Below are 12451 nucleotides of genomic sequence, written 5' to 3'. Positions count from 1 at the left end.
TCTAACCTTGATAAGTTTTTAAGTCATGTAAAAGAACAATATCCCCTCTAATTTTTGAGTTTTGTATAATATATTTTTACTGTATACTCTCTTCTGTTTGGCTAATATTTCTCAAGGTCATTCAGGATTCGTTCAAAGGTCGGCAGTATAATTTAACCCTACCCAAGCCACTTCTCAGGAGTCCTTCAAGAGGAAACTTGACTTATTCTTAAGGACTAAGGATAACATATTATTATGATTTACCAAATTCTTTTTTTTCCTCTATTATCGTTCATATACCTAGGTTCTTGCCTGGAGGTATTGGTGATCCACTGCTACCAGACACGGAAGCCCGTTAAGCGAAAGCTTCTTCTATTCCGTCCTCAACCATTTGAACCATTCTTCCACTCGAATCGATCCCCAAGTGGTCGATCTGGTCGAATATGAATATTTGATTCACGAGTTTTGTATGCCTTGTTCGATATTACGTCTCTTTCCTCAAAATTCCCGAGTACTAACTTCAAGATCCTCCTTTATTGGGTCTCGTCTTCAACCCATTTACCGAGTCTTATTACTTTCGTGATATGTACCCCTGAAACCTCTTCAGGCAACACATTTCTGACGACATATTCCACTAACTGCAGATCGTGTGTGTGTCTTTTAGCAGGCTCATTGCCTGCCTTGTTACAAATAACCAAATTAGGATCGTTAAACATTCACCCAGGTAGTGTGCAACAAATACGTCAAGCTGCTAATAAACTGGAATAAACGCTATGCAACAAGCACAAAGACTACGAAAATTGACGTGTGACGAAAAAAAAGTTGTGAATAGTTAATAAATAACGACATTACAAATCTGCGACAACATGTAACATGTGAGCGAGAACCAGTGACATGACTTTTCGACTATGCCCTCTCCTAGATTCCAAGTAATTAAACTAGGAACGTGTTTAACCTCTTTAAAAGTCGTGTTCACGGCTTTCGACCGTGATGTCAGATCCTGTCTGTTAACTGCTGGCATCTTACTGTTAACTTTCCTTTTAACAGTGTCGTGTGAGTCGACCAAATGACTCACAACAATGTTTTATGAGGTCAAACTTTTCCCATCTACGATAGGGTTAAATATCGTCTTACTTTCGGACTTTGACAGGTAATCTGACACGTAGAATGTGAGTCCAACAAAGACTTTTCAACTAAACGAGCGCTTTCTTTGGCTATCTTTCCTTCTCTCCTACGTTTCTGCGTCATCCATTTCCCATCAGTCGCAGCATCCAGATTAGAACTACTCGGGACAACAATGGTTCTACCTGGATAATAAGTCGCTGCTGTAGCAACTTGGCCACCAATATCTAATGGTGTATCGCCCATTAATTGTTTCGGGGTAGAAAGCTCTATATCGTGTTGCACAGTTGGGTGTCTGGCACATGCCGTGACAGCACTTACGACATTGACACATTCTTCGTTATCAGTACCCATGTTAACGGTACAGCCCTCGCCAAACTTTTTGTTAGCTAATGCCTCTAAATGTCCTGGTACGGCCGAGAGTGGGAAGAGCCCGCTCTCCCTCTCGAAATGCTCTCACATGGCCACATGCATACAACCACTGCTTGGGGAGTCCTACTCACTGCCTTCTCGTGGCGGGGATGTTGTTTACGAAATCGAGAGGACAAAAAGCGAATGTCCGACGCTTTAACCGGGTTGGTGGACACGGCGAGTCCACCTAGGGGTGTTGGAAAACCCTGATTCCAAACCAATGGTGCACATGGGCTCCAGGCTCCTGAAGGAACAAATGGCGTATGAATCAATCGTTGGTCACCGGCTACCATGGGACTGCATCTCCTCACGATGCTCCACTGCCTCGTGGGTTGGACCTTTAGGTTAAAGGCTCCGGGTGTGGCCCCCTAAGGAATCCACCTGCTTCAGTTTGGGCACCCGGGCGGTATCACAGCCCACGTATAAATAAATGAAATGACAATTACTACTGGAAACACTATTCTAGCTTCAATTAAAATTCGGGCAATTCACATTCACTGGATAACATGCATTTTTATTTTTTTATATATTACGTCACTTGTCTACTCTATTCTCACTTTTGTGTGTTCTTATTTTCCAACTTATACAGCAGGTCGCCTATGGTGGAAACCCTATCTTATCTAAACGATCTCCAGTCACTGTCTGGTTGAAAGTGAATGCTTCCACCGATTATGAATACTGAAACCACGTACGCCGTTCAAACTGGCTTCCTTCAACGTTCGCACAGTAATGCAGATCGGACAACAGATAGGGCTGTCTATGTCCTTAGAGAGTCTTAATGTCGATGTTTATTGTCTATCCGAGACTCGTATTCAAGACTCTGGTGAAGTACTACAAATTCGCTATCCATCTGTCACTCCGAAAAGCTTGTTTCACGTGCGTTTATCCGGGGACCCTGTGGCATCCTCGTCTGGTCTTGCTGGCGTTGGTGTCGCACTAAGCGCTAGAGCTGAGGCAGCACTAATCGATTGGATCCTCATTATCAGTCGGTTATGTGCTGTTAGATTACAAAGTTCCATCAAAGTGAGAAGAAGTCGGAGTGAGAAACGATGTCTTTTCGTCATCTCCGCCTATGCCCCGACAGATTGCAGCCCGGATGCAATCAAGGACGAACTCTACCACCAGTTAACTGTTCTTCTCCAGAAAGCGCGTTCGACAGATATTGTAGTACTAGCCGGGGACTTGAACGCTCAGGTCGGGTGTCTAGACACAGAAGAGAGTCATTTAGGTAACTGACGGAGACTTATTGGTTGCAGGTCAGATAACGGGGACTGTCTAATGCAACTGTGTGCAGTCCACAACCTGTTTCTGGCTAGCAATAACTTCCGGCACAGTCATCGCCGGTGTGCCACCTGGCGTCCTCCCTCTGCATTCCAAGACTGGACTCAGATTGATCACATCGCGATCAGTTACCGCTGGCGTGGTTGTGTACAAGACTGCCGCTCCTTTTGGAGTACCTATCTGGAGTCTGATCATGCCCTTGTTTGCGCTAATCTTACTTTTCAGTGGCCAATAAATTCATCGTCCCAAACGGATCGATCTCCGTAAATTGGTTGCAGCTTCAGTCAGTCACAACATAGAACTTCGTACATACGTACATCAGTTCGAGTTGCCATGCCACATTAGCACAGAGGTACAGTTGTCGATTGAAGTCCTATAGTGGTAGAAGTAGTAAGAGTATAAGCAGTAATTCAAAAGATTGGGGTTTGAAGATGTTATTCAAGGAGTATTATTCAGAGTAATAAATTTGGAAAGAGAATACAGACAGAGACATGAAGAATTCAGAAGATTAGAATTTGGGAGAACACAAAGAGTGGATGCACCTTTGCCATTACAAACGATTTTGAGCCATGTCATTCAAGGTCTATAACGATCGGTTGCTATCATCTCGCGGATCTCAACCAGGTAGTCCACAGCCACCAACATGGCTCAGTCCACTTGTCAGTGACTTCATGGATTTGTGCCACGTTTTGGTCTGGCCGCCCCTATCTTTCTTTCAACTTACTCCTACACCATACAACATAGCAGCTTCTGTGGCAACTAACTATCAAACAGAGCTAGGTTCAAGGCTAGCTAAAGTATAGATGAGCATTGGTTGCAATTACACGACGCCATGAAAATGGCGAGTAAAGTCGCTTGCGGCTTCGCGAAACGTCCCGCTTATAAGCACTGGTTTTCCTCAGGCTCCTTACAACTCATCGAAGCCCGCCAGTGTACTCCGGGTGGCTGTGAGTTTGACCACAAACGAAGGCTGTTACTTAACGAAATTGGGCAAAGCTTGCGTAAGAATCGAGAAGCCTGGTGGTCGGAGTGTGCTAATGAGCTGGAAGCAGCAGCTGCATCTGGTAACTGCTGGAAGCTCTTCCGACTCATCCGAGCCACTAGCAGAAAGAAGTCTGGTGTAAGCGAAACAATCTGTGAAGATGACGGGATGTCAGTCACTAACATCTGTCGATGTCTTGGACGATTAGCAGAGTTTTTCGAAGGGCAGTTCAACTGGTCTGCTGCTCCGGCAACATCAACCAGATTATCCTGCCCTTCATGGCCGGTGAAGACTAATCCACCAAATGAGGCGGAAGTTCGCAAGGAACTCCAACTCTTGAAACGCTACAAATCACCGGGCCCAGATGACTTACCTCCGGCTCTTTTTAAAGATGGTGGTGACTTTCTGGTTAAGGAACTAACTGTGTTGTTTACAAAGGTTTGGCAGTTAGAGAGTGTTCCAACATCGTGGAATCGGTCGATAATTATCCCTATCTTTAAAAAGGGTTCACTTCGTTCCTGTAACAACAACTATCGGGGGATAAGTCTACTTCCGATTGCGTCCAAACTATTGACTTCCGTGATAATTCGTAGATTGTTCAAAACTCGAGAAAGACTGACTCGCGAAAAGCAGGCTGGTTTTCGTTCTGGTCGAGGATGCATTGATCATATCTTCACCCTTCGCCAAATGTTAGAACACCGTCATACTTATTGTAGGCCGAAAATCGTAGCGTTTCTTGATATCAAGGCTGTCTTGGACAGAACTGTTCTCTGGGATTGTCTATTGAAGAAGGGTGTGCCTGAGAAGTTTATTAACATTTTAAAGGCCCTGTGTATAAGTTCCTTAGGCGGAGTGAGGGAATACAGCCACCTCGCCCCACTGTTCCATTCAAGCAGTGGGGTTAGACTGGGTTACCCAATCTCACCATTCCTCTTCAACTTTGCTATCGATGGCGTTCTGCAAAACAGCCCTGAAGGATGCGGGTAATGATGGTGTGGATCTGTTTCCTGAAGAAAGACTAATCGACATTGAGTATGCGGATGATATTGCCTTACTGTGCGATAATGCCCAAGCCATGCAATCTGCACCTAATCAGTCGGCAATTAGTGTTCACATTCTCTTCAGTAAGATTTGGGATGAAGAACAAGTACCAACAGACTGGAAAAAAGGACTTCTGATCAAGATACCAAAGAAAGGCGATCTCAGAAAGCGCGATAACTACAGGAGCATCACTCTTCTCTCAATACCAAGAAAAATCTTCAACAGAGTATTGTTAAACAGAATGAAGGACTCTGTAGACGCTCAACTTAGAGACCAGCAGGCTGGATTCCATATGGACCGATCGTGTACTAACCAAATCGCAACTCTACGGATCATTGTGGAATAATCAATTGAATGGAATTCATTACTCTACATCAACTTCATTGACTAAGAGAAAGCATTTGATAGCGTGGACAGGAAAACACTATAGAGGCTTCTTCGACACTACGATATCTTAGAGTTCGTAATGACCGTAGTCGGTCAAAAACCCCGCGTAGAAGTGTCTCACGTAGGCGATCTGTCTCTCGACCACGAGAGACAGATAATCCCGACTGGTGCTGGTATCATAACCAGTACGGTAAGTCTTCCAGAAATTGCAGGAAACCCCGCAATTATCCGACCTCAAAATCGAATGACACGAAAAGCAGTTTGGGAAACCTACCAGCCGGCACGCGTTAACATGATTATTCACTTTGTAGATTTTTCTGGGAGAATTTGATTCAATGCTGACTGGAAGAAAATTTTCCCATTTTTTTCAGGGCCCCTCTTGAATTTAGGGGAATATACTGAATCTCCTCAACACATTTAAATGATCCTAATGTAGGAGAGAAAACATGTGCTAAGTAACTGGAAGAATAGTTAATGAACAAGATTTTGATACCAGAGAATCAATGAAAAATATTCCTGACAACGACCAAATAACAATTAATGCCCATTGCTCCTCTGAAAATGCATTAAATGCTCTAGCGCCTGCAAGTGTATCTTACTCCACAAGTGAGATTATCGGAACTTTAAATGTTTAACCTCTTACTTGCTATCATTGTTTTGTTGTTCCGTGCTCTTTGCTTTTATCTTAATTTCTCTAGTTGTAGATAATTATCAATAACTCGCTCTGGCACTGGAAATAACCTTACAGAACAACGTCGATTAATCATCAGGCTATCCACTTAAGAAAAAAACGACAAGTTCCCTGGTGTTGTATTGGCTTGCCGTGATATTTGCCAAATATAAACTACTTATCAATTACTAAACCAGCAAACATAAAACTTTCTTATATTTCATGTTTGTTCTCTACATTAAATGTTGCTTCTTATATCAATCTGATCATGCCTGTAAACTGGTGTGAATTCTGTAAACATTATTTTCAGAATATATTATTATTAAAAGCTCTAACAAGGAAGACTAAAAGACATGAAGTGTGGATAACGTGAGTTAGTAAAGTTAAAAAATATAAGACGAGCAGAAGAGACAAGGAAATGACAACACTACCCAATGAATACTGTGGAGGGAGTATCCCATCCGCTACGTTCTGTCCTCATATTTTCCGAAAATCGTATGCGAAATTGCAGAATTGTAGTCTAGTTCGGTATTAGTACTACTCTAATAATAGACCTAATCCTGAAACTCTATATATTTTTCATCATATGACTACTTAATCTACAAGATCTTAGTTGAAATTCACTTCATTTTATACACTGATCCGTCGTGTCTTGAGAATCAGCAGTACTATATTTAGCACTTCTGAAGAACACATTTGTACTGGAAATAGAACAATTTATTTAATGTGGAAAGGTATGAGTTACACGGTGAGGATACAACGGATATTCTAGTTTTACAACTAGCAACCAGTAGTATCTTCTATAATCGATCGTTCCCGGCCAGAGGAAATCAGAAGTCAGACGAGAAGACGTAGGAAAGATATATTTGATACGTTACCAATATATCGAGGAACCTTTACTATAAGCTGGCTAATGAACGTAGGAGCAGTGTCACACGCCGAGTTGAAACGTGATCTGGTACGGATGCATGACCGAAAGCCTTCAGCTAAACAAGTCCACTTAAACGACGTGGTCAGCATCCAATGTCGAACACTTAGAAAGCTATTGATTTTGGGGAATTATTTACAGCTACAGATCACTCCCCCCCTAGTGGGGTAGTGATGCCCCTAAGACGTGACCAGCCAGAAGTTTAAACCCAACGAGTTTGTCGTTGGTAAACACTCTTCTGATAGCTTGCTTCGTTTAGCAGCGTCTGGTCGTCTTTCCTTAAACTAAGGGACCAAAATGTACAACATAACAATAACGAAATAAAATACAATGAAAATTTCGGTTCCTTCGGAAAACTTCGTCGTTCTTTTCCAGCCGTCCTGGAAAAGAGAAAAAAATGGAACGTGTGAGTGCATGTCGAAAATACACTCGTACTTGCGTAAGGACACAAGATGAGCGGGAAAAAAATGAATAAACTAATACACTTACAAACAACGTAAAAGCGATCGGAAAAAAAAGGTTTTTTTTGGTTTTTTTTTTACATAAATAAAGAATGAGCATATGAAAAAATTTTTTATAATAAACAATGAAAGGGTAATTCAAGATAAAACCTGTGCCCTACGTGCAATATTCGTTAAGATGTTCTGGAAATCTTACTCTTCTTCCAGAACGCGTTGTTTTAGGTTTTTCTATCGACGATGACGAAGTATCAAGTTGTGTGTCGGTTGTCGTGTGGGGTACTACAGGTGTAGTAGCTGTGTCGTTTGCTTGTACCGAAGGAAACCCGACGTAGCTAGGGTTTCCTTCTAAGTACGCTGCTTTGAGTCGATCGATACTGATGCTATCGTTCGTACCGTTCTTATCGACTACATAGTACTTAGGTTCGCGTTGAAGAACTTTGAAGGGTCCTTCGTATGCTGATTCGAGGGATCGTCGATGTGAGTCTCGACGAACGAAAACGTGTGTACTATGTCGTAATTCGGGTTGAACGAAAACATCAGTTGATTGAGGTCGAGTGTGAGCAGGTTTAACTGAACGCATTGCGTTTGTAAGCCTACTCGTGTAAGAGTTTAGATCCATGTTCAATGAAGAAGCTGAAGGATCCACGAATTCTCCTGGGAGTCGGAGTGTCGTTCCGTAAACGAGTTGAGATGCAGTATATCCAATGTCAGCTTTCACTGCATTGCGGATACCTAGCAAGACGAGTGGAAGAGCGTCTGTCCACTGTGAAACGTTTGAAGCTGATAATGAAGCTTTTAGTCGTCGATGAAAACGTTCTACCAACCCGTTTGCTTGTGGGTGGTAGGCGGTCGTTCGGAAGCGCATGATTCCTAATAGTGAGGTCAGACAACGGAAAAGTCCAGATTCGAACTGGCGTCCGCGGTCTGTAGTGATGGTTGAAGGGCAGCCGAAATTTTCTACCCATCGTTCGACGAAAGCGCGAGCCACGGTTTCAGCAGTAATGTCCTTAATCGGTACTGCTTCTGGCCATCGAGTAAAACGGTCTACGCATGTTAGGAGATATGAGTATCCGTTCGAGTCGGGTAAGGGTCCTACCAAATCTAGATGAACATGGTCGTAACGAGCATCTGGGGTTTTGAAATAGCCTAAGGGACATTTATTGTGTCTAATTACCTTAGATTTCTGACAGCTTACACAGGAGCGTGCCCACTCCCTCACGTCTTTATTCATGCCAGGCCAACAAAAGCGTTCGGCTATAAGTTTGACTGTTGCACGAGCACCTGGGTGAGAAAGATTGTGCAACGTATTGAAGACGTTGCGTCGATAATGTTTTGGTACTATTGGACGATCCCTACCTGTAGATGTATCACACAGTAAGGTTTCCTTACCTGTTCCCATCTGCTTAATACTTAGTTTAAGAGTTGTCGAGGATAACTCATGCTGAAGATCAATGTCTTCTTTTTGAAGCTGAGCGAGTTTAAGAAGGTCGGTTCCTTGGAAACTGTTCAAGGAACTTATTCGAGACAAGGCATCTGCGACTACATTGTTTGCTCCAGAAATGTGTTGTATGTCTGAAGTAAACTGCGAAATGTAGTCGAGTTGTCGAGACTCTCGCGGTGAGTACTTGTCTGAAGATGAACTTAAAGAGAAGGTAAGAGGTTTGTGATCAGTAAAAAGTGTGAATTCTCTTCCTTCGATGGAATGTTGGAAATGCCGCACAGCACAATACATAGCTAGGAGTTCCCTACCGAACGTGCTGTACCTAGATTCCGCGTCTAGCAACCGTCTCGAGAAAAATCCTAAAGGTTGCCATGAGTTGTTAACCCATTGTTGTTAGACTCCTCCGATTGCTGAATCAGATGCGTCTACGGCGATACTAATGGGCGCTTGAGTGTCCTGATGAGCAAGTAGGGTTGCCTTAGCGATGTGTTCCTTAACTGTGGAGAATGCTTTACGGGCTGTGTCGTCTAAACTAATTGATTTTGCATTTCCACGAAGTTGGTCGGTTAACGGTTTCATAAGGGATGCGCATTTGGGTATGAACCGTCTGTAGAAACTTACAAGTCCGTTAAAAGTTCGTAACTGCTTGATCGTGGTCGGTTCTGGGAAATCCAGAATGGCCGCCACTTTGCTCCTAAGGGGTCGGATGCCTTGAGCATCAATAGTGTGTCCTAAGAAGTCTAAGGAGTTAGTTCCGATTTGGCATTTCTGAATGTTTACAGTAATGCCATGCCTATGGAGTCGATCGAAAACAATGTCCAGATGCTTGAGATGTGATTCTCTGTCCGGACTTGCTATTAGACAGTCATCAACATACGCATGTACGAAGTTGAGACCTCGAAAGACGTCGTCTATAAACCTTTGGAAGGTTTGAGCCGCATTTCTTAAACCAAAAGGCATTCGCAAGAATTCGTAAAGACCGAAAGGAGTGATGATGGCGGTTTTAGGAATGTCGTCAGGTGCCATCGGGATTTGGTTATAAGCCTTAACTAAGTCGATTTTTGAAAAAACAGTTGTACCTTTCAAGGTAGCTGTCAAATCGTGAATATGAGGCAGCGGGTAACGATCGGGAATGGTTTTAGCATTCAGACGCCGATAATCACCAGTTGGCCGCCAATCGTTGCTGTCCTTTTTAGGGACCATGTGCAATGGGGATGACCATGGACTATTTGATGGTCGAATTATCCCTAAGTCTATCATATGGTCGAATTCGTTTTTGGCTAACCTAAGCTTTTCGGGAGCGAGTCGTCGGGCTTTCGAAAATACAGGTGGTCCTGTAGTCGAGATGTGATGTGTAACATTGCTGGTTACACAAGGCAATTTCGATTGCGGTTGATATATCCCTGAGTATTCGTCCAGTAATGATTGGTACAAGGGGTCTATGGTGTGCTTAATCGTGACTGGGGATAACCTGCAACCAGAACAAGAAGTTACGCAAACAGATAACTTAGTGTTTCCATCTATTAACCTTCGTGAGCGTGTGTTGATGAGTAGATTGTGGTATTGTAACAGGTCGATACCAATGATTGGCATAGAGACATCTGCAACAACGAAAATCCAGTGTATGGGTTTGCGTAAACCCACGTTAAGGTAGACGTACCTTTTACCGTAAGTAGCGATCGGTTTTCCGTTTGCCGCCTGTAAACTTAAGACAGACTCGCGAAGTCTGTCGTTGGGATTTGCTGGAAGAATGCTAACTTCTGCGCCGGTGTCGACGAGGTAGCGAACTTTCGTAGTCACATCCGTGACATATAAGAGGCGGCTGTGTTCGCCGGCTACGGTTGCCGTTAACGCGTGCCGGCCGGGAAGTTTCCCAAACTGCTTTTCGTGTCATTCGATTTTGAGGTCGGATAATTGCAGGGTTTCCTGCAATTTCTGGAAGACTTACCGTACTGGTTATGATACCAGCACCAGTCGGGATTATCTGTCTCTCGTGGTCGAGAGACAGATCGCCTACGTGAGACACTTCTACGCGGGGTTTTTGACCGACTACGGTCATTACGAACTCTAAGATATCGTGTAAGTGTGTGACATAGTTCGGTGATGTCGTTCGGGGTCGTTTGAGGTTTTTCTTTGATTGAAAAAACCTCGGCCTTAGAAGATTTAGTGATTTCTAAGATTCGGTCGGCAGATGCAGCCAGCTCGTCTATGGCGTTGTTTTGAAATGAAACAAGCACTGCCTGCACCTGATGAGGAAGTTTAGACAAGAAAAGTTGTCTGAATAGGCCATCATCGAAAGTTCGTTGGCCGATAACCTCTCTCAATCTTAGCAACATGTCTGTCGCAGAACCCTGTTGCAAGTCGATGTTATGGAAGAGTTGGTCTAACTGTTGTCGGTCGGTTAGGTCTCCACGTTTTAGAATCGAACATTTGAGAGTTTCGTAAGGTTCGGGAACATCACTAGTAAACATACTAGGTGTTACGTACCTGTTAAACTCGCGCGGTAACGCCTTAACTACCGCGAGGAATCGTGTGCGCGAGTCCGTGATTCCGTGCATGCAAAAATCAGCTTCTCCGTAGCAGAACCAGAACTCGATATTGTCTGGCCAAAATGGCGTTAACTGAATTATTTACAGCTACAACAAGAATGACCACGCCTGAAAGGTTGAGCCTTCCGTTCTTCGTCGTTAAACTTCTTTTAGTGTGAAATGCTGAATGTGGATTTTCTCAGTTATCTTACATTTGGCTTGAAGTATCGTATTACTTACGCCCGTTACTCCCAGGGGAGCATAGGACGCCAATCAACATTCTCCAAACCCATTCTGTTCTGGGCCTTCCTTTCTAGTTCTATCCAACTTTTGTTCATTCTTCTCATGTCTGTCTCCATTTCTCGGCGTAATGTGTTGTTTGGTCTTCCTCTTCTCCTTTGGCCTTCAGGATTCCATGTGAGGGCTTGCCTTGTGACGCAGTTGGATGCTTCCCCAAATGTGTCCTATTCACTTCCAGCGCTTATTCCTGATTTCTTCCTCCACTGGAATCTGGTTTGTTCTCTTCCACAGTAGGCTGTTGTTGATAGTGTCTGGTCAACGGATCCGAAGTATTTTGCGTAGACAACTGTTAATAAACACTTGTATCTTCTGGATGATGGCTTTCGTGGTTCTCCAATTTTCCGCACCATACAGTAGAATCGTCTTGACATCTGTATTAGAAAGTCTGATCTAGGTGTTGGTTGACAATTATTTTGAGTTCCAGATGTTCTTCAGTTTTAAATATGCTGTTCTTGCTTTGCCGATCCGCGTCTTCACATCTGCATCAGATCCACCGTATTCATGGATGATGCTGCCCAGATATGTAAAGGTTTCCACATCCTTCAAAGCTTTTCCGTCAAGTGTAATTCGATTGGTGCATACTGTGTTGTATCGGAGAATCTTGCTTCTCCCTTTGTGTATATTGAGACCTACTGCTGCTGAGCCTGCTGTTACACTGGTCGTCTTCTCCTGCATTTGTTGTTGCGTGTGTGATAGAAGAGCCAGATCATCTACGAAGTCTAGATCGTTCAGCTGCATCCTAGCTGTCCACTGTATCCCATGCTTTCCCCCGGATGTTGACGTCTTCATGATCCAGTCGATCACCAGGAGAAAGAGAAAGGGTGAGAGTAAGCAATCTTGCCTGACACCGGTCTTTACCTCGAACAAGTCAGTGAGTTGTCCTCCATGTAAGATTTTGCAGTTTAATCCATCATAGGAGT

At 43.5% G+C, this 12451-nt stretch overlaps 1 protein-coding gene across 1 annotated transcript; it reads right to left on the bottom strand.

The window, feature by feature from the left end:
• Positions 1 to 7341: 7341 nt before the first annotated feature.
• Positions 7342 to 8994, bottom strand: Smp_194000 (hypothetical protein; the record flags this gene model as incomplete). Its single annotated transcript, XM_018790208.1, has 1 exon — positions 7342 to 8994. One exon carries the CDS (start codon positions 8992 to 8994, stop codon positions 7420 to 7422), a length of 1575 nt encoding a protein of 524 aa, XP_018646405.1. The 3' UTR covers positions 7342 to 7419.
• Positions 8995 to 12451: the final 3457 nt, after the last annotated feature.

Source organism: Schistosoma mansoni, assembly GCF_000237925.1.
Source record: "Schistosoma mansoni, WGS project CABG00000000 data, supercontig 0126, strain Puerto Rico, whole genome shotgun sequence".
NCBI classification, from domain to species: Eukaryota; Metazoa; Platyhelminthes; class Trematoda; order Strigeidida; family Schistosomatidae; genus Schistosoma; species Schistosoma mansoni.
Note: the sequence above shows the minus strand (reverse complement) of the source record. Positions and strands in the feature narration are given on the sequence as shown.